Genomic DNA, 25,972 nt, shown 5'->3' with positions numbered 1-25,972 from the left:
ACTATTCATACTAACAAAACTGGAAAACAACCTCAACGTCCAATTCTAGTTGCATTCATCAGCTCACAATAATGCATGTAAAAAACATCTCCAAACTCAGTGGTCTGCAACAGCAGGCATTTATTTAATGCTCATGTATCTGCAGATAAGTTGAGATTGGCTGATTTAGTCTAGCCTCGAATGGGCAACTCTGCATTGGTGGTACTTGGATCCAAGGTCCAATTTGGGTTCTGATTTGTTCCCATATGGGCTTACTTGGGGGTCCAAGCTGGAAGGACAGCAGCTGCCTATAGTGAGTCATCAAAGCATTAGAACCAAACTAACTTGGTCAAGCACAATTAACAACTCCGTTTGCATAAAATACATTAACTTCCATTGGCCAAAATAATTTCCATGGCCAAGCTCCATATCAACAAAATTAAAAAGTTATCTACAGTAGGAGAGGAGGAAAGTAAATATTTACTGTGCAATAATCCAAGTTATCACAGTAGCTAAGTAGTAAGTGATTTAATGATTAAGCAACATTCATAGGATGAAAAGCTATCTATCCATTTAAAAAATTGTAATAGGGAAAAAAAAGCATAGTAATATGCTTAGGATCTATTTTCAAGAGAAAAATTACACTGTAAAAACACATGTGCATGGAAGATTTTGGAACAAAATATTAACAGTGGTTATCTTTGAGGAATGCTCTGTTAAATGATTTTGATTTCTTCCCTTGTACATACTCTTCAGTGTTTTCCAAGTCAGCTGGATTGATTACATATTATTTTTGTCATTTTGTCAATTCAAACAGTTAATTCGTAAAACTTATTTTTCCAACTTTGAAAAAACATAACTTCTTATTTGGGGCAACAGAAAACAACCACATTAATATGTTTTAAATGAGAAAATAAATGTGAATATGTTGTAAATTATAAAGCAGAAAAAGTAAGGGATTATTTTGATAATTTGGACTATATTTCAAATTCCAGTATTCAATATTTTAAGTGGTTTTTCCTGAGAATACAAAATTGTCTTTATCTTATTCTCATTCTTAAAGGATAGTTTTACTGTGCATAAAGTTCTAGGTTGACATTTATTTCCTTTCAAGCTTAGAAGATATTATTCTGGTTTACAGTGTTGCTATAAGAAGTCTGCTTCAGTTTATTTTTATTTGTATGAAGTTATTTTATCTTGTCTGTATTTTAAGGTGTTTTTGTCTTTGATGTTATTCTGTTTCATTGCAATGTGTCTAGGTGTGCTATTTTTTTTAAGTTGCTTAATATTTATTGGATTTCCTGGAGCTAAAGATTGTTATATATCAATAATACTAGAAAATCCTAAATAATTAAATCTGTGAATATTTCCTTGTTCCCATTCTCTCTCTCTCTCTCTCTCTCTCTCCATCTGAACCTTCAGTTACATGCGCTGTCTTCTGTTTTGCTTAATTATCTTTCAGATGTTTAATCTCTTTGGCCCCATCCTGTATTCTCAGTGACACCTTTATTTTCAGATTCTTTAACTTCCTGGTGACTTTTAAAAATATCTCTTGTCCTTCTTCATAAACTTGATATTTTCTTACTTCTTGAAACATGTGGCTGTTATTAATTTCATAGTCTTTATGTGTCTTTCCAAAATCTACAACATTTTGAGTTGGATTTTTCTGGCGATGTTCACTCATAGTTGCTTGTATGTCTTCAGTCTCCTTGTGAGGATATTCTTTCCTAGTTCATCTATTCATGTGGCACATTTTGGAAGCTTTTGGTTTTAGACTACCTCTTTGCTCTTATATCTCCCCTTGCACAGACTCCAGGTTTTGTATCTGCTCTGCCCATGCAGCTGAGCCACCAGGTATGGCAGATGCCCTCATGGTAAACAGTGATTTTGGAACTTGTCTACTTTTCTGTGTTCACACCTTTTTGACATCTGCCTATCAAGATCTTGACTTTCTCATGAGCTCAGACAAGTAATACAAAAATATATCATTAAAAAAGTTATTCAGTATTTATGGGTATTATTTTCTGGAAGAGTTTTTCTGGACAACTAACCTACCATATTTTCAAAAATAAAAGTACCTAATCATCTTTTAAATTATTTGTTTTCTCTAGAAAAATGAAAACCCTTCACGGATATGTGCTATGGTATGCATGTAGAAATCCCCAAAACCAAACCCAGTACCTGGCACATATAAGGCAATGAAGGAATAAGAAAGAAATGAATGGCGCCAATCATATAATCTTATCGCACAAGGTCTTTGAAACTACAAATAATTCAAGATATATGACATTACTATTTCCCCAAGGGATTTGGAAGTCATATTGAGTTTCTCATTTTACTATAAAGGTATCTAAAAGAAATTGCATGGGGCTTCCCTGGTGGTGCAGTGGTTGAGAATCTGCCTGCCAATGCAGGGGACACGGGTTCAAGCCCTGGTCTGGGAAGATCCCACATGCCGCGGAGCAACTGGGCCCGTGAGCCACAACTGCTGAGCCTGCGCTCCACAACAAGAGAGGCCGTGATAGTGAGAGGCCCGTGCACCGTGATGAAGAGTGGCCCCCGCTTGCCGCAACTAGAGAAAGCCCTCGCACAGAAACGAAGACCCAACACAGCCAAAAATAAATTAATTAATTTAACAAATAAATAAAAAGAAAATAAAAGAAATTGCATAGCCCAGTGAAAATGTAAATTATCTGACGAAATAGAAAAGTCAAAATATTGCTAAAAATCTATAATTTTTGCATAACTAGATTTTTTTAAATTTATGGCGACTGGCAGAGAGAGTGCAATTTGATATTAGACTATTATGCTTTAATTGCCTAGCTTTGACTTAATTGTTTGCACTCAAGAAAAGGACAATCTGATAGGTATCTTTATCCCTATCTTTGCTTAATTTGGTAGCAATTTTCTGTCCTCTACACAAATGAACCCATGTGATAGAGGGGAAAAAGCAATTTATGCTAGAAACTCCTATATTTTAAGGAAAGTTTTTGGAACTGGATCCTAGAGGAAGATTTGAGGCATATTAATTTATTTTCAACTTTTATTGACTATGTATGGCCTGATCATTAAAAAAAACTTACTTCCAAGGTTTTTATTTTTTATATTTTTAGGGTTTATGTTTTAGAATAGTCACAATATTTGTAAAGCCAAGCATTTAAGTATGGAAAGAGACATGAAACTTTTATATACTTTTACTGGGATGATAATAGTCTTCTCTAAAAAAAAAACTACATTGATGAAAATTCCTGGGAAAAGGGCAGACCTGTGTCAGTGTGTGTGTGCGTGTGTGTGTGCATGCATGTGTGTGTTGTGTCTACCTGTGTGTTTATACTTGTTTGCGGTTCACATATTTTGTGGTTGTATTATCCAAAGTTTGTTCCCTCCCTTCTGATGAAGACTTGCATTCCAACTTCATTGCAGTGTGCAGTTCTTCTGTGTGGTTTGCTTTTTCTTGCATCTGAAAATAATTTGGGAGAAACAGAAACATAAAATTTGATCTGGCCTGAAAAATCTTCTCTCCATTTGTCTTTAAAATGTGACCAGTCCAGCCATTTCAGCCATTTCTATATAAGGATAAAGAGTCAAAGACAGGCTAATCCAGGAAAAATGTGAACCTGAAGATTTCCTCAAATCTGATATTTGGACAAACCAATCCCAAAATATCCAAGATTTATTCCTTGGCTCTGAGAATTGCAACATCATACGAATAGTTCTTTTCCCATTATTGGCCGTTCTTTTGCTTGTTCACACTTTGCCATCGAGGTTTTCTTCTTAAGATTCTTGAGAAAGCTTGAGTTTAACTAGAATGAACACTGCTCTCCCAAAGTCCCAAGAGGTGTAAGTCAAAATGGTTTTATGTTCAGGCATCAGTGCAAAATATTTAAGTCTGGAGGACTTCACTCCAAAATTAGACCAAAAATAGAAACCATTTTGTAAACTATGGACCATTCAATTGAAGGCAACATCACCCAGGCATATTTACAAAAGTTTTGAAACTATGGTGTGTGATTATCATAATGTTCAATGGGAAAGTAGGATCTAAAATTACATGATGCTATATTAGTACAACTATGATTTTTTAAAAGCTAGGATAAAAAAATAAATCAGGTAAAAATATACCATAAAACTGTTAATAGTCATTATCTTTTTGTTTGCAGAATATGAGATTTTTTTAAAACCTTTGTTAATTTAAAAAATTTAGTAGTTAAGTATTTTTCTGATTTTATTTCTGTATTGATTCATATATTTATTTTGAAGGGGCAGAGTGTCAAGGCAGAACAAGTTTCCAGGGACCTGAGTTCAGATTCTGTTCCTTACCATCTACCTAACGAGGGTTCCATACTGGAATCTTTCAAAAAATACTATTTTCCTGAAACTATATCTCATTTCATACCTTATGCTGGTGATCCATAGAAAATGTATTTTTTTCTATTCCTCTTATATAGGAAAGTGGGTAGTTATTTAGAAATATATTTGTATTGAGAGATGTCACAAATCACGTGTTTTACTTTGAAGTGACATTTCAGATGAAAATGTTTGCCTTGATGACCCAAAAGAGGGTGGGTCTGACAGAGGGTAAGGTGATTGCCCTGCTTGATGTGGAGAATAAGTGCCAATATGTGGTACAGAACAATGAAAGCACAGGTGGGTTATGAACCATCACTTTGATGGGTTTCTGCGTGTTAGTTTTTTCCACTTCAAGGCACATTTCTCTAAATGTTGGATATTGCTTTAAATCCCCAGGCTAGTGGCATTAATTCATCATAGCAAATACCTCATGTGGAATTATTTACCCAATAACTGAGTATATTTTCTCTCAACCCAACGTTTTACATCTCCATATCCAGTCAACATAGTTCTAAACTAAAATAAAACCATGAAAATTTCCAGAATTTTCAACTCTAATGTACACCCTGGTTCTGATTTTCAACTGTGGTAATCCAGTTTTTAACATAAACTGTAGAATGTGCCTTTAATCCATTAGAAGTTGCATATTTTTCTATTCCTTGCTCTCTTTCAACAGAAATATTTCCCTCTAACCAAAGGCTGATGCCTTCTGGTACCTTCAAGTAATACCTACAGTGAATATGATTTCTTAGAAGTTTTTTTTTTGAAAAACGTTATAAAATAGTCTACACAGACCACAAACATTCCCCTGCAACATAGGGCAAATTCTACACAAGTCTCATTAACAGCCTACCTGTTTAGATTATCCAGTGGAGAGTTATGCCAGTGGTTTGTCTGTGGAATTCCAGCCTGTGCCATTTAAGGCAGAGCAGTTACCTTAATTTTTTTCAGAGGACATTTGTCTTCAGCACTCTGGTTGAATTTTTTCAAGGAGAAAGACATTTCTCAAGCAGTGAACATCCTTATGGATACTGGAATCAATATGAAGTTGGAATCATAGTCACCTATGGAAACCTGGGCATTTTTAGGTAAATACTGGTAAATATTCTGAAAGGCCATTGGGCATCACTCAATCTAGAGGTTCAGATGGGTTTTATTCAAGATGATTTTAGACTTTATATTTTAGTTGACGGAGGCTAATGGATAAAATTTTAGGTGAAAACAAATATTGTTGCGTTATTGTATCTTATTAAAGATTTTAACATTCTGTATTATAAGTAACTTATTGACCCAGGTTGGGTACTGGCCTCACTACTTGACCCATGAGGAAGCATATACCTCCAAAGTAAAACTGGGGTGCTATTACCAGATGAATGGGAATGAAAGCTGAGAAGGCAAAAAAATTGTCCAGTCTTTTAAATTTATTTCACCTGTTTCATAAGTCACGTATATGAACGAAAAATAGTGGCCTTTTCCCACAACTGCTGATTTATTTGAAATATTTTAATATTCTTTTTCTCCCTCCCTTCCTCCCTTCCTTCCTTCCTTCTCTCCTTTCTTCATTCTTTCCTTTTCTCCTTCCTTCCTCTCTTCCTTCTATTAGGGACACACAGGCATTTCAAAGCACAAGACTGAATGTAACAACGCAGTTCAAGTTAACAATTGAGACTCAGAATCAAATCAAACAACAATTCATTTATCAGAGCTTTTTCAGTTTTGTGGCTTGCTACAAAGTCATTAGATATCTGTGAAGAATCAAGCTATCTTTTCTTGTAAGAAAGTCGTACGTGCTCTTTCAAATTTTAAAAACAGATTTTTTTCAGTTTCAAGTATTTTCCCAAATGTGTTTCTTAAAACTTTGTACTCTGTCTGTCATACACAGTGAAGTAAGTCAGAAAGAAAAAGACAAATACAGTATGCTAACACATATATATGGAATTTAAGAAAAAAAAATGTCATGAAGAACCTAGGGGTAAGGCAGGAATAAAGACGCAGACCTCCTAGAGAACGGACTTGAGGTTATGGGGAGGGGGAAGGGTGAGCTGTGACGGGGCGAGAGAGAGTCATGGACATATACACACTAACAAACGTAGTAAGATAGATAGCTAGTGGGAAGCAGCCGCATGGCACAGGGATATTGGCTCGGTGCTTTGTGACAGCCTGGAGGGGTGGGATAGGGAGGGTGGGAGGGAGGGAGACGCAAGAGGGAAGAGATATGGGAACATATGTATATGTATAACTGATTCACTTTGTTATAAAGCAGAAACTAACACACCATTGTAAAGTAATTATACCCCAATAAAGATGTTAAAAAAAAAAAAAAAAAAAAAACTTTGTACTCTGCTACTATAAAAACAATTATAGAGTTAGAAAAGTATTTTTAAAAGAAAAAAATTATGAAAATGGTCTAGGACTTTTAATTTGTGTCTTGTGCTCAGGGCTACTTTTAGTTATTGAATAAAGACATTTTTCTGCTATTAAAATTAGTCCAAATTTATATAATGACATTAAATATATGTATTTTTAAATGGCATCCTAAAAACTACTAGAACTTTTATGTTGCCCAGATGAATAAGCTAGAGAATTTTGTTACGTGGCACCGTAATTTTCCTGGCGGCTGTTGTTGTCAGTATTAGAAGTTTCACGAATAAAATATATTTTGTCTTTCTTTTATTTCCCCCTGAAACTCATTGCCTGAAAAACCCGTTTATATTGTGCATCTCTTACCTATTGGCTGAATTTGTTATATTATCATTAGGTCGGAAGATGTTATATAAGCATGGGGTGGGGGCACTTTATGACTATGCATCACTGACCCAGTAGAATCTTTCCAGAGAAAACAGGTTAAACTTGATTGCAGTTAAGATGATTCACATCTTTTACATCCAATCACATATGTAAAGAGGTCATTTTCTACTCAAGTAATAAAGTTAATGGAGCTCATTTCAAACTCTCTCTTTAAAATGAGAATGCTTATACAGTATAGAGAGGTAGGAGTTCAGTCAAAATTGTCAGTAAGAGACTTCCACTTCTTAGAATATAGAGTAGACATATTTTTCCTTATTTTTCTCACTATGAACAATTAAAAGTTCTGGTCACTATGTACAAAACAAACATAGGAAGACTCTGAAAGGTGAGAAAAGAAGGTAGACTGACTAGGGACCTCAGGACCTAAGAAACAACACAGTGGTGAGTTCTCTCTATTTTCCTTTTGCCTTATACATCCCAGACTTGGAGCTAAAGAAACTGGCAACTAAGAAACACAAATGGATACAAATTTTAAAAACCCTAGCAGCCAAATAAATAAGTTTTTAAAAATTCATTAAAAAAAAAAAAAAGCCTAGCAAAAGCCTACTCTCTTTAGCTAAAGGATCATGAACAGGGCAGTCTAGCAAGACAAATTTTTTAGACAAAAGCTGCTCTACTTCAACTAAATACCGCAGGGAAAAAACTGTGATTCCACTCCCCACTCATGCCAGCAAAGGCTGACAGGGGAGTCTAGACTTCCACCATCACCAGGATGTAAGGAGAGCCCTCCAACACTACGGTGTTGTCACAGGAAGCCTAGTGGAACATCAGGACTTTCACCATTGCCCAGCAGTAATGAGACCCCACCCTCTGGTATCACATGGGAGAGCAATAGGAAGCCCTCCCATCTCTACCAGCCAGGTGGTATCAGATGATGCTAGTGGGGAGGCTGAATTCTCATCCATGCCTAGCAGTGATAAGGAGCTCCTTCTCTTTTTAGAAGTCAACAGAGGCTAGGCAGAAAACAAGAAACACTTCTAGCAGTTATGAGGTGACACATGCACTTCACCTGCCAGAGTAGTGTCAGAAGAAGCTAACTGAAGCAAATGAAATTACCAGGGACATAGAGGGACATTACATAATGTTAAAAGATCAATTCTCCAAGAAGATATAGCAATCCTAAATTCATATGTACCAAAAACAGAGCAACAAAATATGTGAAACAAAAACTGGTAGAACTACAAAAAGAAATAAGTCCACAGTTATAGTTGATTTCCATACCCTTCTCTCAGTAATTGATAGAACAACTAAACAGGAAATCAGCAAGGATATAAAAGAACTCAAAAACACCACAAACCCACAAGCTCAAGTTGACATTTATAGAATACTCCTCAACCAACAGCAGAATATGCACTTTTCTCAAGGACCCATAGAACATATACTGAGATAGACCACATCCTGGGCAGTAAAACAAACTACAGCAAATTTAAAATAATTAAAATTATACAAAGTGTGGTCTCTAGCCACATTGGAGTCAAACTAGATACCAATAACAAAAAGATAACAGGAAAACCTCTAACCACTTGGAAACTAAACAACACATTTGAAAACATGAGTTAAAGAGGAATTCTCAAGGAAAATAAAAAATACTTGAATTGAATGAAAATTAAAAGACAATATATCAAAATCTGTGGGACATAACGAATAGTTTTAAGGGGAAATTTTATAACACTAAATGTTTATATTAGAAAGGAACAAATATCTCAAATCAATAATCTACACAAATAAATTTAATAACTTAGAATAAATGGACCAGATTCTCAAAAAGCACAAGCTACCACAATTCACTCAATATGAAATATAGAATTAGAATAGTCCAAAATCTATTAAGGAAATTGAATTCATAATTTTAAAACTAATTATACAGAGTGTGAAAGAATAATTCATTATACCCAATATTTTTCAGAAAATAGAATAAGAAAAAAACATTTACCATTTAGTTTTATGAAGCTGATATTATTCTGATACCAAAACAATGCTAAGATACTAAAAATAATAATAATAATAAAGACTAACAACCCTTATGAATGTAGATGCAAAAATTCTTAAAATATTAGCAAATAGAATACAGCAAAATATAAAAAGAATTATACATCATGACAAAGCAGGGTTTATTTCAGGGCTACAAGGCTAGTTCACTATTTGAAAATTAATAGTGTAATCCACCATGTTAATAGATTGAAAGACAAAAAAATCACATGATAATATCAATTGATGCAGAACATGTACTTGACAAAAATTCAGTATTCATTCATGATAAAAGCTGTCAGAAAATGAGGAATAAAGGGGAGTTTCCTCAACTTTATAAACAGCATCTACAAAACCAAAAAACCCTACAACAAAGATATCCTTAGTGATAAAAAGACTAAATGCTTTCCCCCTAAGATCAGGAGAAAGCTAGGATGTCTGCTCTGACTGCCTTTATTCAAATAGTGCTGGAAGTTCTACTCAATGCAATACAGCAAGAAAAGGAGATAAAAACCATACAGAACATAATACCCAAAAAAGTGAAACACTTTGGTATAAACCTAACAGAATATGTACAAGATCTGTATGGGGGAAACTGCAAAACTCTGGTGAATGAAATTTTTTTTTAAAGGACTAAATAAGTGGAGAGGTAGTCCACATTCACCGATAGGAAGACAATACTGCCAAGATGCCAGTTCTCCCCAAATTCATCTATGGATTCATTGCAACCCCACTCAAAATTTCAGCAAGTTATTTTGTGGATATCGACAAAGTGATTCTAAAGAGAGGTAAAAGACCAGGAAGAGCCAACACAGTACTGAAGGAAAAGAATAAGTCAGAGGACTGACACTACTCAACTTCAAGATTTACTATAAGCTACAGTAATCAGGAGAGTGTGGTAAATAGATAAATATAGACATACCTCAGAGATATTGAGGGTTCAGTTTTAGACCACTGTAATAAAGTGAATTTCACAATAAAGTGAATCACATGAATTTTTTCATTTCTCAGTGCATACAAAAGTTGTGTTTACACTATACTGTAGTCAATTAAGTGTACAATAACATTATGCCTTAAAATGTATAGACCTTAATTTAAAAATACTTTATTGCTAAAAAATGCTAACCATCCTCTGAGCCTTCAGTGAGTCATAGCAGTAACATCAAATATCACTAATCACAGATCACCATGACAAATATAATAATAATAAAAAAGTTTGACATATTGTGAGAATAACCAAAATGAAACATAGAGACATGAGGTGAGCAAATGCTGTTGGGAAAATTGTGCGAATAGACTTTCTCAACACAGGGGTGCCACAAACCTTCAATCGTAAAAAATTCAATACCTTGGAAGTATAGTAAAACTAAGTGCAATAAATCTGCAGGTATGCCTGTAGATCATTGGAACAGAATAGAGAGCCCAGAAAGATACACACACAAATATATAGTCAAACGATCTTTGACAAAGGAATAAAGGCAATATAATGGAGCAAAAAATGTGCTAGAACAACTGGGCATCCACATGAAACAAATGAATTCTAGACACAGACCTTACACCCTTCACAAAAGTTAACTCCAAATGGATCATAGACACAAATATAAAACACAGAACTATAAAACTCCTAGAAGATAACATAGGAGAAAATCTAGATGACCTTGGGTATGGTGCTGACTTTTTAGATACAACATCAAAGGCACAATCCATGGAAAAAATAATTGAAAAGCTGGACTTCATTTAAAATTAAAAACTTCTGCACTGTGCAAGACAATGACAAGGGAATGAAAAGACAAGTCACGGACTAGGAGAAAATATTTTCAATAGACACATCTGATAAAGGACTGTTATCCAAAATATACAAAGAACTCTTAAAACTCAACAATAAGAAAACAACTCAATTTCTTTAAATGGGCCAAACAACTGACGCCTCGGCAAGGAAGCTATTCAGTTACCAATTAAACATATGAAAATATGCCCCATATCGTATGTCATCAAGGTAATGCTAATAAAAACAACAATGAGATACCACTACATATCTAGCAGAATGGCTAAAATCCAGAACAGTAACAGCACCAAGAGCTGGTGAGGATGTGAAGCAACAGGAACTCTCATTCACTGCTGGTGGGAATGAAAACTAGTACAGCCACTTTGAAAGACAGTTGTTTCTTACATAACTAAATATACTTTTACCATACAATCCAGCAATTGCACTCTCTGGTATTTACCCAAAGAGTTAAAAACGTATGTTCACACAAAAACCTGCACACAGATGATTATAGCATAATTGCCATAATTTGGAGGCAACCAAGATGTCCTTCAGTAGGTGAATGAATAAATAATCTGTGGTACATCCAGACAATGGGCTGTTATTCAGCTCTGAAAAGAAATGAGCTATCAAGCCATGAAAAGACATGGAGGAACCTTAAATGCATATTATTAAGTGAAAGAAGCCGATCTGTAAAGGCTACATACTGTGTGATTCCAACTGTACAATATTCTGTAAATAACAAAGCTAAGGAAACAGTAAAAAAAAAAAAAAAAAAAAATCAATAGTTACCAGGGGTTACAGGGTGAATAGGCAGAGCACAGAGGATTTTTAGGACAGTGAAAATACATAATACTATAGTAATGGATATGTACCATTATAAACTTGTCCAGAGCCACAGAATATATAACACCAAGAGTGAATGCTAAGGTAAACTATGGACTTTTGGGTGATTATGATGTGTCAACGTAGGTTCATCAGATGTAGCAAATGTACCCTGTGGTGAGGGATGTTGATAATGGGGTAGACTTTGCATGTGTTACGGGCAGGGGGTATATGAGAAATCTCTGCACCTTCCTCAGTTTTGCTGTGAATCTAAAACTGCTCTGAAAAAAGTCTTAAACCATACAGACCATAAAGAAAAAAATAAAAGTACCCCTATTTGTAGATGACATGATTGTTGGTGTAGAAAATCCCAAGGAATCTATTAAAAACTACTAGACCTGTTAAGTGAGTTCAGCAAGATTGCAGGATACAATAAACATGTAAAAGTTAATTGTAATTGTACATACTAACAATGAACACATGGACATCAAAATTAAAAATACAATGGCATTTTTGGTCACTCCAAAAAAAAAAGAAATGTTTGGGTCTAAGCATGTACAGGACCTATAAGCTGAAAACTATAAAATGCTGATGAAAGAATTCAAAGATATAAATATAGAACCATATTGTGTTCATGAATTGGAAGACTCAACATAGTAAAGATGTTAGTTTCCCACAGATTTCTATACAGGTTTAAGACAATTTCTATCAAATTCCAAGCAAAGATTTTATGTAGCTAGGGACATGATTATTCTAAACCTTATATGGAAAGGCAAAGGAACTGGAATAGCTAAGACGATTTTTAAAAAGAGTAAAATGGGAAGAAGTCTCTCCCTTATTTCAAGACTTATTATGTAGTGACAGTAATTAAAATAGTGTGATATTGGTAGAGAATATACACACAGATCAAGGCAATAGAATAAAGAACCCAGAAATAGACCCACATAATTACACCAAACTGGTTTTTGACAAAAGAGCAAAAGCAATACCGTAGAAGGAGGACAGCATTTTCAATAAGTGGTACGGGAGTGATTGGATGTCTGTAGGCAAAGAAAAAAAAAGAACTTAGACCTAATCCTCACACCTTATATAAAATATAAATCAAAATGGATCATAGACTTAGTGGTAAAAAATAGAACTCTAAAACTTTTAGAAAGAAACAGAAGAGAAAAGAGAAAATCTATTTACTTTCAGACATTTGCAGACATTGTAAAAAATCAGGACACTGGAGGTACAGCTGTCTTGTACTTAAGAGAAAGAAAAAAAATTTATTTAAACCCATGGAGGATCCTCAAAATTTTTTATGAATAGATCACCTCCTGAGATTAATGGATACATTAAAAAGGCAATATAAATAAATGAATTGGGATGAATAAAATGGATAGTAATGGGATTAAAACAAAGGTTTCACCGCAGCACTACCAAAGGCTGGATGGGTCAAAGTGATCCTCTGTTGGCCCCTCAATATTAAAGGAACCTAAACAAGTCAGGTCTATTTACCCCAGTCTGGAGAAATCTGGAAAGCCAGAAGGCAGAGATTACAATGAGAAACCTGACCAACAACAGTTAGGCCAGTTAATCAAATTAAAGATGGACAAAAGGGCCAGGATCCCTCGGCTTGACCCCTCACCAAAGCCTTTTGCACAAGAGTAAGTAAAATGGTCAAGGGGTAGAAAAGAGGGGTTTCTAGGACTCCTTGATATGGGAACCCCACAAGTGTGACATCAAAACCCACTGGTGGAGCTCTGACTCTGGCTACAATTAGGGTGGAAGAATATAGAAATATAAGTGTTGATAGAATTATGAAAATTGGAATGTTTAAATAGGCTTTATGTTAAGAAGTTATGCCAACTTTTATTTGAATGTTTTATGGGAATAGATATTATGTCTGGCTGGAAACAATTTCCCCACCCAATACTGTAAAACGAAAACCTATTCATGAAATCCTAATGGAGGCTATAGTTAGCAATGTAAGAGTTGATGGAATTAAGGTAAAAAGTTTATAGGAGAATTGGTATATTTGAACAGGCTTTATAAAATAATTGCATTTCTTTTACCTGATTATATTATGGACATGGACATTGTATCTCACTGGGAGATGTTTCCTTTACCTAGTATTGTAAAACAGAAGGTGTGTAAATCTGCCCCTCATGCAATAATAATAGGACATGCTAAAGGGAACCAACAAAATTGCCTGAGCAGAACATAAAAATCATTTGATTTACATCTTAGTTAGAAATCTCCTTGATGTAAAGAAGCAAATCGAAGATATTGGGTGGGTGCATCAACTATCCGTCACATAATGTCATTTAAGTTACATCTTACAAATCTTTGCAAAATTATAAATGCAGCTCTAGAGGCAGGTCAAATTCCACCCACTCCTTTACATCTATCACCAATTTATCTCCCAATTTATCTCAGCCTCTCCAGGAACTTTTATCTAGACCATCTACAATTCCTAAGACTGAAGAAGAAAAAGGGACAGGGGAGGTGGTTTTTAAAAAATACAAACTGCTGTAGAAGCACCCTTGTCCAAAAATCTAGTTGCAGGAAAATTTTAGAACAAAAACTGTAAGGTCTCTGTATCTGTCTGTATGTCATGTGTGTCTTATTTATACATGTATTAGAGATGTGTGGGTTTTTTTCTACGTTCAGATGGTATTGCTAAAAGTAATTTGTAAAAGAATTCTATTTAATTGGCTTAAACAAACAAGCACTTATATATAAACTAAATTCTCAGAAAATGTAATAGACACTAACCTAAATGCTTTTCAAGTTCAGATGATCTAGGATTACTCTTTAGTAAATAAAAGCTAGTTTATGTTTTTTGGTTTAATTAATATAGACATGTCTTTAGTGTTACCAACATTATGTATACTACTTTTATTCAATCTAGGTTACTAAAAGTCAGATAAGCTCATATTATCTCTTACAAAATTTGTCCGCCAGAAAAATAACTTAGGATGATGACTGAAGTTGTATAATGTCTAATGAAGTTTTTTTGTAGGTAACTAAACATGATTGTTAAAAGCAAATAAATTAAATAAATGTAAATGAGTTGAGAGTTTTTATGTGAACGTTTTAGCAATGATTGTTTTATGATATTTCTACTTAAATAGTTTCCCAAATCTCTTTGGCGACATACACCCTTCAAATTTTGCTAAATTAAGTTGAACAATGAGTTGTTACATTCATTGAATATCTAGATCATTCCCCAATAAGATGAGAAACTGAAATATTAATTACTGAACATAGGCTTCCGTTTACAGAGAAGCTAAAGATATTCGGGAGTATTAGTAAACATGTTTGAGCTGTGCTGTGAAATTTTCTATGAGAAAGCACATATTTCCAGAAATTATAAAAAGTATTTATGTTTGCCAGTATACAGAATGCTAATATAAAAGACAGTTCATAATTGGTTACTCTGTAGTCTTCTCTAGAAATGAAAGGTTTCTAAGGGTAAACAAGGAAGCATCTTCATATGCAAGGAAAATAGGATGTGTGTTCTCGGTAAATGAAGATCTATGAAAAGGAATCTTTGGAAAGAAATTTTATATGTGGTCAGGACTGGATAAAATTGGAATGAATATAATTAAGTAAATGAGTTTTAATATCAAAAGTAAACTGGTGCAAAATTGGAATTCGGTTTTCTCTACATTAAAAGGACAATTTGTTTTCTATTGGTCTGCTCTTGATAATAACAGATTATAACAGGTTTCTCTTTACCCTTAAGTAACCTGCCTAGAAAAAAGGAAAGATCTTGTATCTTGTCAAAATAATCACTTAACGTTCTGTGTTGTCTTTATCAGTCCTTTGATTACTTAAGTAAACCTAGTCGTCTCGATACTAAAAGAGCTACGTTTTACTCAGAACTATATAACCTTCTATATCTGCCTATGAAGTCTTTAATCGTTATTTTGGTTAAATGGGTAAGCATTGTTTCAATTGACCTATTATTCTATTTGACGATTTTAAAACATTTTTGATGTTTTAATAAATTTCCAAAATCAAGCTCTAAATGAAGTCTTTTTGATTTAGAACTAACTTTGATATATGAGACATTTCAGAGGCCTCTGAAATATCTCAAAGATTTGTTTTCTCTCCTTACGAAAAAGAGATATATAGGTATGTGTTATAAGTGTTCCAGAAATTGTGTGAAATTCCTGAAAGTCTGATGTATCCTGGCATAAAATGTTGTCTGTCATCAAAATTGGGGCTCACACTGAAAGGACTGACCCTAGCTGACTTTAATGCAAAGGCAGCAGCAACATACTGTTGCCATCTTGATGTTTTTGTAGCATGGCAACAATCTCCTCCTGAATCAGGGATATTACGATGGGAAACAATTGCTGTAAATTAAACAAACAGTCAGGACTGTGGGAAACAGAGGACAACCCCTTCGTTCTTCCCAGCTCCCTGGTAAACACCATTTTTTTGTTTTTCCTTTCCTTCACCCACTATAGTGTATTTAAGATAGCACAAATTGGAAATAGATATTGGTGGGGAGAATTCCAGAAAATTTAAAAAATAGTCTACCAGCAAAGTCTGACCCAGCAGAGGCCTCAGATCTTCTGCCTCTGGACCCTTTGAATACCTTTGAATACCACTTAATATGGGTTATCAATATGTTCTTGTTATTGTATGTGTTTTCTAGATAGGTTGAAGTCTGCTCTTGCCAGAAGGCTGATACCCTCACAGTGGCAAAGAAACTATTAGAAAATGTGTTTCCCACTTGGGGTATATTTTCCACAATCTCCAATGATCAAAATACCCACTTCACTGGGCAAATCATATGAGCCTTAGCAAACACCTTGCAAACTTCTTGGAATTATCACTATCCCTATCACCCTCAAACATCAGACAAGGTTGACAGAACTAATGGTTGGTAAATTATACCTTTATAAGCAGAATTGAAACATTTATTTTTTTTCTCCCTACTTGATCCCTCCAGAATTCAGAAACGTTCAGTGAGTAGTCTTGCTTTTATGACAATAGTTATTTGCATAAGTTCAGTAAGAATCTGTTCTCCTTATAACAGGACACAACTGAAAATTGGTTATATTGGGCTTCCCTGGTGGTGCAGTGGTTGAGAGTCTGCCTGCCAATGCAGGGGACATGGGTTCGTGCCCTGGTCCGGGAAGATCCCACATGCCGCGAGCGGCTGGGCCCATGACCCATGGCCGCTGAGCCTGTGCGTCCCGAGCCTGTGCTCCGCAACGGGAGAGGCCACAGCAGTGAGAGGCCCGCGTATCACAAAAAAAAAAAAAAAAAATTGGTTATATTACCAAGACTTTAGCTGAAATGTCAGATTTAAGAGAATGCATAAACTCAGATATGACCAGAGAGCTTTAAGGAACTAAGCAACTAAGATTGACTTTATGGAGCCAATAAAGCTCCTTGGAAAAACAGCCTGGTACCTTGCAGGGTTCCCAGCAGCCTTACCAGGTGAGTAAGGAAGGTCACTTCCTAGCAGATGCAGGCCTCAGGATATTTTAGGGACCTTGAGAAAGGAGACATTCACCAAAATCTGTAGGTATTGCAAACAAAGTCTGATTGTAAGTTGTTGGCTTGGCTTTTCTGGCCTCGAGAAGCCTAGGTCAAATTATATACTTTATCAGACACGCCAAGTCTTAACATGAAAATAGTACAACCAGGATTAGCCACAAGCAATACCAGAAGGCCCGAGTAAGCAACACAATCTGGCCCAGACTTCCGTTTCATCCACCACAGTTGTACCAAGCAAGACTCTGAATCAATATTTATATATGACGCATAGGGGATGCCTTAGGACAGCCGACAAAGGAGGAAAGGAGCAAAGCTGATTTATGAACTGTCATCCCAGTATGTGTGCACGAACTAAAAATGGATTGGAACTTCTCTCCATGGTGGGGGGAAATCTTTCTGATAGGCAGACTCCATGGTGCAACTGATTGCCTTCTTTTGGTGAAAAGAGAATGGCCCAAGATTAAAATCTATGCGAATTCATGGGAGGCAAATAGCTTGGGAGGAGAAAGGTGGAGAGATCACAGGCAACGAGCTCTGCAGTCATGGTATGTGGATGGATGAATGGGAGAAGGCACAAAGTGTGGAGATCTTTGCATGCGTGTTACCAGAGGGCATCTACTCTGGAATAGGCATTGAACAACCAAGTAATCACAGTAGACAAAATGTCAGCTAGTCCATGTCAGCCATCTCTCTGTCATCTGAGATCACAGCGTTGGAACACCAGGCACAACGAACAGAGAAACCATGGTGTCCAGAGACGGAGGCTTTACATGGGTCTAACTACATGAGCTCCCATTTACTAAGAATGGCAAGAGAGACCAAAACTAACTCCCACATACAGCACCATCCCTTCAGGAGGCCGACCAGCCACCTGGTGGCAAGTTGAATACATCGAACTCTTTCCATCCTGGAAGAGAACCCATTCATTTTGAATGAACACTTCTTGCATCTCTACATATTCTAGATATGGATTTGCCTTTCCTGTCTGAAGAACCTCAGGCAGCACCATTATCCATATGATTACAGAAAGTTGAATCCACCTGCATGGAATCCCATATGATATTGCATCAGTCTAAGGCAATAGTCTTAACAAGGGCAGTATTTCCCCACCCCAGGGCATATTTGGCGATGCCTGCAGACATGGTTAGTTCTCACCACTGGGAGGATGCTACTGACATCTAGTGGCTAGCGCCCAGGGTTGCTGCTAAACATCTTAATGTACAGGACGACTCTCCATAACAAAGAATTATCTCACCCAAAGTGTCAATATGCCACTGTCCAGAAATCCTTGACTAAGATACTCACGTTATAGCGAAGGAGGTGCAACTGTGGGCCCATGATCATGAGATCCACTGGTCCTGTCATGTACCACAGCATCCGAAACAGCTGGCATTGAAGAGCAATAGAAGAGCTTATAGATGGCGTAGAAAAGGCACAAGTTCAAAAATGACACCATGCAAGGATAGGGAGTCATCTTCCAGGATGCAATACAGACTCAAATTAACAACCATTATATAGTTCTGTGCCCCATTAGTTAGACAGAATACATAGGGTCAGGAACCAAGGGATGAATGTAGGAATGATCCGGAGGGAATTTCTGCTTCATTTTTCTGAAATCTGGCCTCTGTGTGTTTACTGGTCTTAGTTCTTAATGTGGGAAACATCCACCAGGGAGATATAAGCTATGATTTATGCCTGTGTACTTCATACTTCTCATACCAAGGGGCCAGCGGGCAAGGAGAGGAACATGATATTGATAGAAGCAATTGATATGATCTTCAGGAGGAAGGCTGTTATGGCACATTGGGGATGGGGAGGAATATGTTTGGCACTTGGTTATCTCTTAATACTTCTTTGCTCAGTTGTGTTGGTAAATAGACAAATACAGTAGCCAAGGTCTGAGAAGGGCTTGATGACCAGGGACTTGGATAATCCGAGATATGACTTTGGGTCACCCCACCAGCTAAGCCACCAAAAGCAGCACAGGTGCTAACTGTGAGAGAAGAAAATCTAGGATAAACTGTGGAAGAAGGAAACTGTACAGTGTAGCTTACTTATAATAGCAGAGTTAAACTGTAGGAGTATAAATTTTATTCATTCGTAAGCATCAAAGACTTTTTAATAGGGGAGAAATTTTGTTTTTGTTTTAGGAAAATGACTAATACTGCCACTATATTTAGGATGGATTGCGAGAGGTGGGTTCTGGAAGTCATGAGAGGTTGAGAGAGGCAAGGATTTTTAACTGTTGAGATGAGATATTGAGGGCCTGGAAAAGGGAATGGAAAAGAAGGATCAGCTCTGAGTTTTACTGAGTTGTCTATATATCCATCTGTGACTAAGCCCTTGAAAACCTAATATTCTTCATTTCTGTATATTGTAAGTCATATAAATAGAGAACATAACTGGATATACCTTATTGGAAAACCACCCCGAATGTAGTATTTTATGTTATTGAGTCATCACACTGACTCAATGTGCTAATATTCAACAATAAAACCAAAAGTGAAAACCCAGATGCCTAGGGGAAGAAAAGTTGGAAACACAAACTTCTGAGAATTAAGTAGGGTATGTTTTTGTTTTGTTTGTTTTTGCCTTTTGCTGCACAATAAGCAATTGTGATTCAGGTGCATTTGCTTATTCTGGGAGAAAAAAATCCTCCCCCTAAAACAAAAGGACCATTATAAAGAGTGAGAGGTAACTGACAACACCCAACTTCGCCACGTTGTCCATGATGGTAACAGGGTCACATTCAGGGACTGTGGACCTGACTTTGTTTCTTTTTTTCTTAAGGGCATTTTGGGAATTGTAATACTTCTCCATGTTATAAAGCATCATTTGTCTAGGGGAGAGGGGTTGGGTGTCAGCATAGAGAGATGTAGGGGTTTCTAAAATGGTCACTTTGAGAGTCACTTCATAATATATTTGTCAGCATGTCTTTCTCCCAGTTCTGGTTTTGTTACCTTCGCTCTGTTTTCAATATAAACAGTGGTGCAAAGGGAGCTATCTTCCTGCTGCTCAAAATAACTACTTAGTTGGGTAAAATTTATAATGTTGGATTCTACTTTTAGCCAGGAAATGCAAACAAAGCTTGGAGACTGCTTGTTCCCTGACCCCAAATTCATTTCATGTTGCTATAGTATCACCCCTGAGAAAATGGGCCTGCCTGTTTTCCTCCCCATAGACGCACTCAATGGGCTTTTGTCAGCTCTTGAATTATAGCATTAAAATTTAAACACTGGGGATTTAATGGAGGATTATTATGACACTCCAGTGCATTCTTTCTGTTGCCATTAGCAACAACCCAAGGATGAAATAAATTGTTTTAAGAGGTTCTATTTTCTTAAAAGATGAAGGATCTACCTTACATTCTTGGAGTTTTATAAACTGGTTTATGCAGGTTACTATTAACATGAGAAGGGTACTGGTGGTATATAATACCAATCCAATAACTGAAGAACTTGGCTCTATTAGTTCACCAATCTACAAAGAAAAGATACTTTCACAGGCCCCCAGAAGATGAACTTCAATCTGCTGCTCCCAAACGCATTCTCCACTGTCTGGAAGACGTGCAAAGGGAACAGCACAGCGTTCTCCAACTCAAATCCTTCAAAGTGCTGTGGGAATAAAAGAATCCCCGCCAAAAGCCCCAGAGAGATCTGTCTGTCTGTATGGTATGGTAATGACCGAGGCTAGTCCAGAGGGGCTTCTGGGAGAAACTCAGCTATTGAAACCTAATGAATAGAACTGAGAATTTCTTGTTACAATACTAGTTGTTTCTTTGATTGGTCATAACCTTGTATCTAAGAAGACATCAAAATAAATAATGAAAGCAAGATATTGTTGGATGGGCCTTTGAATTTCCGTTGGAGTATATATTCTGCAAATTTTTCTCATAGGTAACTTTGCATCTAGATTTATTTTCTCTGCCAGACATCTGCATTTCTAGTTGTGTGTCATTTTTACCTCTTCCCTGTTCCAATGTCAGCATCCAGGTTTATATTCAGGATTGTATCTTTCTTTTCAGCAACAGAGATTACAACAATTTTTGTTGTTCTCTCAGTTACCAAAATATGGATATAGCCTTTCTTCTCCTATATTCTTGCTGTCAAATGCTTTTAAAATATTTCAAAATTTTTTTGTCTTTGGAATAAATTTAAGTTCATGGTAGAAATAATACAAGATTAGTAATAGGCTGTGAATAAATAAATAGTCCTTTGGGTTTTTTCACCACCCAGAGATAATACCTGTTAACCTAAGTGTGATTCTTTATATATGGCAATGAAAGTAAGTCTTATTTGCACCAAAGTCTTTCAGGGCTCCCTGTCCTTTTCTCAAAAGCAATCCTATTACCAGTGTCTTTTGTTTCCATTCAGAGGTAGTCCATGCAGACAGCTTTATATACTCGACTTTTACATGAAAATGATACTTTCTAAGTTTTGAGCTCCTAGCTTTTCCCCATAACAGTAAATCTTGAAACCAGAATTTGTCTGTGAGAACATAGGGGTGATATTCTTATGGCACCAGAAGGTTAGGAGTTTGAAGGAGGAGACTAAGAATCTTGCTTTAAATTTGGATTTGCTGGGCTTCCCTGGTGGCACAGTGGTTGAGAGTCCACCTGCTGATGCAGGGCACATGGCTTCGTGCCTCGGTCCGGGAGGATCCCACATGCCGCGGAGCGGCTGGGCGCGTGAGCCATGGCCGCTGAGCCTGCGCGTCCGGAGCCTGTGCTCCGCAACAGGAGAGGCCACAACAGTGAGAGGCCCGCGGACCGCAAAAAAAAAAAAAAAAAAAGTTGGCTTTGCTAAGCAAGCCTACCATTATTTGTTAGGTTGTGTGGAGCTAGTCAATAGAGAGAAAAGGTAATGAAACATGCTTTTATTCACACTTTACATAGCACTGAGAAAATACTGTTCATAAAAACAAAAAAAAGTTAACATTATTTTTATTTGTCATGTTTTGGGTTAATTTGATACAGTTTGTCTGGAACAACTAATCTCTCTGTCCAGTCCCTAAATGAGAGATTTTTAGTAGTTCTTTGTCATTTGCTAGCAAAAACAATGTTGCAATAAATATCCTTGCAAACATGACTGTAGGCACACGTACCAATCTGCATGTACTCTAAGTTACTAGAAATCGAATTACTTAGGTCAAAACAAAACATACAGAAACGTTCACCATAGTGAACCAGACCAGGTGTTTAGAAGCATCTCTCTGAATTGAGGGCCCCATTCACTTCAGGAATCACACTGAGAGATGAAATTTCCCCTTGTGGGTGGCTGCCAATTTTCATGCCAGGCTAACATGTTGCTGGGGCCAAGCTGACTGTGCTCTTGAATATATTATTTTCACCTGACAAGTGAGGTTTATTAGGCCTTTCCCACCTCGTTAGTCATTGAGTCGCAGTTGACCCCCCCCCAAAAAAAATGGGAATAGCAGGCCATAGAGTCACAAGGTTTCTGTGGATCAGGTGTTAAGCTTTGCCAAGAACCTAGTAGCAAGCTATTAAATGGTTTCAAAAAAGCCTTACCTGGGCTTCCCTGGTGGCACAGTGGTTAAGAATCCGCCTACCAATACAGAGGACACGGGTTCGAGCCCTAGTCCGGGAAGATCCCACATGTGGCGGAGCAACTAAGTCTGTGAGCCACAACTACTGAGCCTGCGCTCTAGAGCCCACGCACCTACAGCCCGTGCTCCGCAACAAGAGAAGCCATTGCAATGAGAAGCCAGTGCACCACGGCAAAGAGTAGCCCCCGCTCGCCTCAACTACAGAAAAGCCCAGGTGCAGCAACAAAGACCCAGTGCAGCCAAAAATAAAAAAGCCTTACCCTGTAGCCTGCCGGAGAGGCAGTTAGTCTGAAACCTCAAAGGGCCCCTCAGGGCAGAGGCTGCTTCCCTTTGCCAAGGACCCGAATTGACTGAAACCTGTCAATGAAACTTGAGCTCAAAGGTGTCATTACTGTTGTGAGTTCTATTAGCACTTCTCTACATGCAGTTCTTCTAGGATTGGGAGAATCCCCTTGGCACTCCTGGGATGAGGAAGTACATTCAGATGTAGAAGCAGCAATAGTACATTAAATTGGCCCAAATCTCTCAACCTCCAAGATCACATTAGCTTCCTTTTCCCACTGTGAACCGTGCCCAAAATCCATTCACCGAATCTGGGTACTGACTCCCCAGGCAGGAAGAAGTAAGATGACAGCTTGAGTATTTGTAGCCAGCAGAGCTCCCCAGCATAATAAGACTGATGTGTATGATCTTTGGTCTCTTTTGGGGACAGGGAGAGCTCTTTGTAAAGCAGCTGAGGTCAGCAGTAGAGTGGAAGAGAATAATCAGAGGGCATCAGTGGAGAGAGAAGCTCCTTGCCAGTAAACAAGGTATTGCATTCAATTTGAGCAGCTTTTGAGTAGGTGCTAGCTCAAAGCTCAACAAAAAGAACTTCTAACTATTTACTATTTTGGTCTGTCCAAAGCTCTGTGTTGAATAGCAAGGTCCTCACTGCTGACAGCAGTTATTTTGGCTTTGAGGACTCTTTCGTTCATCAGTTGCAGCCTCATTACTTTTTGGCTGAAGCTATAGGCTCGATGCCCCATTGTCATGGTAACATTTGCTCATCCACCCTCCCAGAGGAGAATGAGCGATAGCCACGGCACCGTTGGAGCAGCTTACTTTAATCCTACCTCTCACTGCTCTAAACATTTATCAACAGGCAGGACAGCAGGGAATAGTTATTACCACATCCCGCCACCCCCTGCCTAACATTTGCTGTCAGATCCCAGAGTCTTGTCGTAGTCCCAAACCTGGCCTGCAGGACCCTTGTCCTTTCTCTTCCAAAAAGGCACATCTCAATCAGCATCCCATCCTTGTCACCAAAACTGCGGAGAATTGTGATGAGTCTGCTATGTCTTCTTACTTGCAAGCTAACAAGTTAGTCAGCCACAGGCTTACGGATGCTAAAAGATGACACAAGATTCCTAAGTCAAAGGAATTTATTACTCAGAACATGGTAAACAGTATGAATATCAGCTTATTTCTGAGAGTTCCTTCTGCTCCCAAGTCCTATAGAGAAGACACAGGAGGGCCCAGATATAGCCTACATGTGTAGTGGTTTGCATTTCAAGAGAGAAACTGTTAGCATAGAGAAGGTCAATGTTTTAAAATGGGTAATAAGCATGTCTGCCTTTTGCTCCAGAGAGAGATAATATCTTTATTATAGCAGACAGTAAGCATGCCTGTTCTTTGACCCAGGGGGAGACACTATCTCTATCAAGGTTATTCATTATACAAACATCCTTAAAAGGATAGTTCAGAAGGAAAAACAGTCAGTGCCTCTGTTCCCAAGATGTGCTAAACTGTGAAAGACCCATTAGAATTGTTTCCCAATACATTCCATGGTTTGGATGTACTTAGATGTATTCAACTACCCCCTCTCTACTCCTCCATTGGTGGCACTACTTTCATTAAAAACCAGTACCAGCTGCTGTAATAACCCTTATGTATTGCTTATTTATTCCTTTGGATAATTTCCCAGGGGAGTGATTAGGTAGAAGTGGATACATTTAATTTTAATATATTTTGCAGGTTTTCTCTACCAAAAGGCTGTTAAAATTAACATTTCGAGTGTCCAAGAATGACTTAGTCCCTAAAGTGGAAAAAATAAGTGATAAGCCTCATATTCTTAAATTTAATCTTTCCTAGAAAAGCAACTTAATGCAGAGACCATAGAATTTAATTAGAACTTCTTAGTCCTAATAAAATGGGCTGCTATAATAAAAATAGACTGGCTGGCTTATAAATGATGGAAATTTATTTCTCACGGTTCTGGAGGCTGGGTAGTCCAAGATCAAGGCACTGACAGATTCAGTGTCTGGTGAGAACCCACATCCTAGTTCATAGACAGCCATCCTTTCACTGTGCCCTCACATGATAGGAGAGGCGAGGGAGCTCTCTTATTAGTGTCTGTATTGTAAGGACATAAACCCCATTCATGTGGCCTCCACCTTCATGACCTAAGCACCTCCCAAATCCTCACTTTCAAATACCGTCACATTGGGGATTAGATTTCAACATATCAATTTTGGAGGGACACAGCATTCAATCTATAGCAAAGTTTAATAAGAAACCTTAAGCATAATGGTTAGACAACATATATAGCTGCTTTGAAAGGACAAAGCTCTTGTATAGCCATTGTGTCTTATCAGAAGGATAAGAAAAGTCTAGAAAATATTTGCACACTAGTTTTCATAAAATGTAATATAAATCTACATTTAGCCCATATCTTGTCATCATGAAATTTGAGTTTTTGTCTGTTTATTTTCAAAGAAAGTCAAAAGGTTTCTCTGTATTATTAAAAGATTCTAAGGACTTCTCACTGGTAATTCCAATAGTATGTCTTTTTTTTAAATAAAAAAAGTACACTTGTTAATGTAATATTTCTTATAAAACACTGTATTCACTTTTTTTTTTTTTTTTGCGGTACGCGGGCCTCTCACTGTTGCGGCCTCTCCCGTTGCGGGGCACAGGCTCTGGACGCACAGGCTCAGCGGCCATGGCTCACGGGCCCAGCCGCTCCACGGCATGTGGGATCTTCCCGGACCGGGGCACGAACCCGCATCCCCTGCATCGGCAGGCGGACTCTCAACCACTGTGCCACCAGGGAAGCCCCTCACTTGTTTTTAATTATGTTTCTTGAATGAGATTGAGGTTACCCACTAGTCTCACGATAATTAACTCATTCTTAGACATCACTGATTTATTCTGTAACTGCTTTTGTAG

General features: G+C 37.3%; 1 protein-coding gene and 1 long non-coding RNA gene across 7 annotated transcripts in view; one reads left to right on the top strand and one right to left on the bottom strand.

Annotated features, from left to right (window-relative positions):
- LOC137204532 (uncharacterized) overlaps nt 1-25,972 on the top strand; it is a 285,170-nt gene that overhangs the window by 186,074 nt on the left and 73,124 nt on the right. Inside the window, exons 6-7 of one of the 6 annotated variants that reach the window (XM_067702070.1) lie at nt 2,091-2,123; nt 5,281-5,417. The exons of the other annotated variants lie outside the window; for them this stretch is intronic. Coding sequence (XP_067558171.1) covers nt 2,091-2,123; nt 5,281-5,417 — 170 coding nt within the window. The remainder of the gene's footprint in view (nt 1-2,090; nt 2,124-5,280; nt 5,418-25,972) is intronic. 6 annotated transcript variants of the gene reach the window in all.
- LOC137204533 (uncharacterized) lies at nt 2,364-24,135 on the bottom strand. The gene is made up of 4 exons (XR_010933682.1): nt 23,998-24,135; nt 23,026-23,226; nt 18,506-18,586; nt 2,364-3,439 (listed from the first exon to the last, which is right to left on the bottom strand). It is a non-coding gene; the product is annotated as an uncharacterized lncRNA (long non-coding RNA).

This window comes from Pseudorca crassidens, chromosome 13, assembly GCF_039906515.1.
Source record: "Pseudorca crassidens isolate mPseCra1 chromosome 13, mPseCra1.hap1, whole genome shotgun sequence".
In the NCBI taxonomy this organism is placed as follows: domain Eukaryota; kingdom Metazoa; phylum Chordata; class Mammalia; order Artiodactyla; family Delphinidae; genus Pseudorca; species Pseudorca crassidens.
This window is presented reverse-complemented; position numbering and strand designations above follow the sequence as displayed.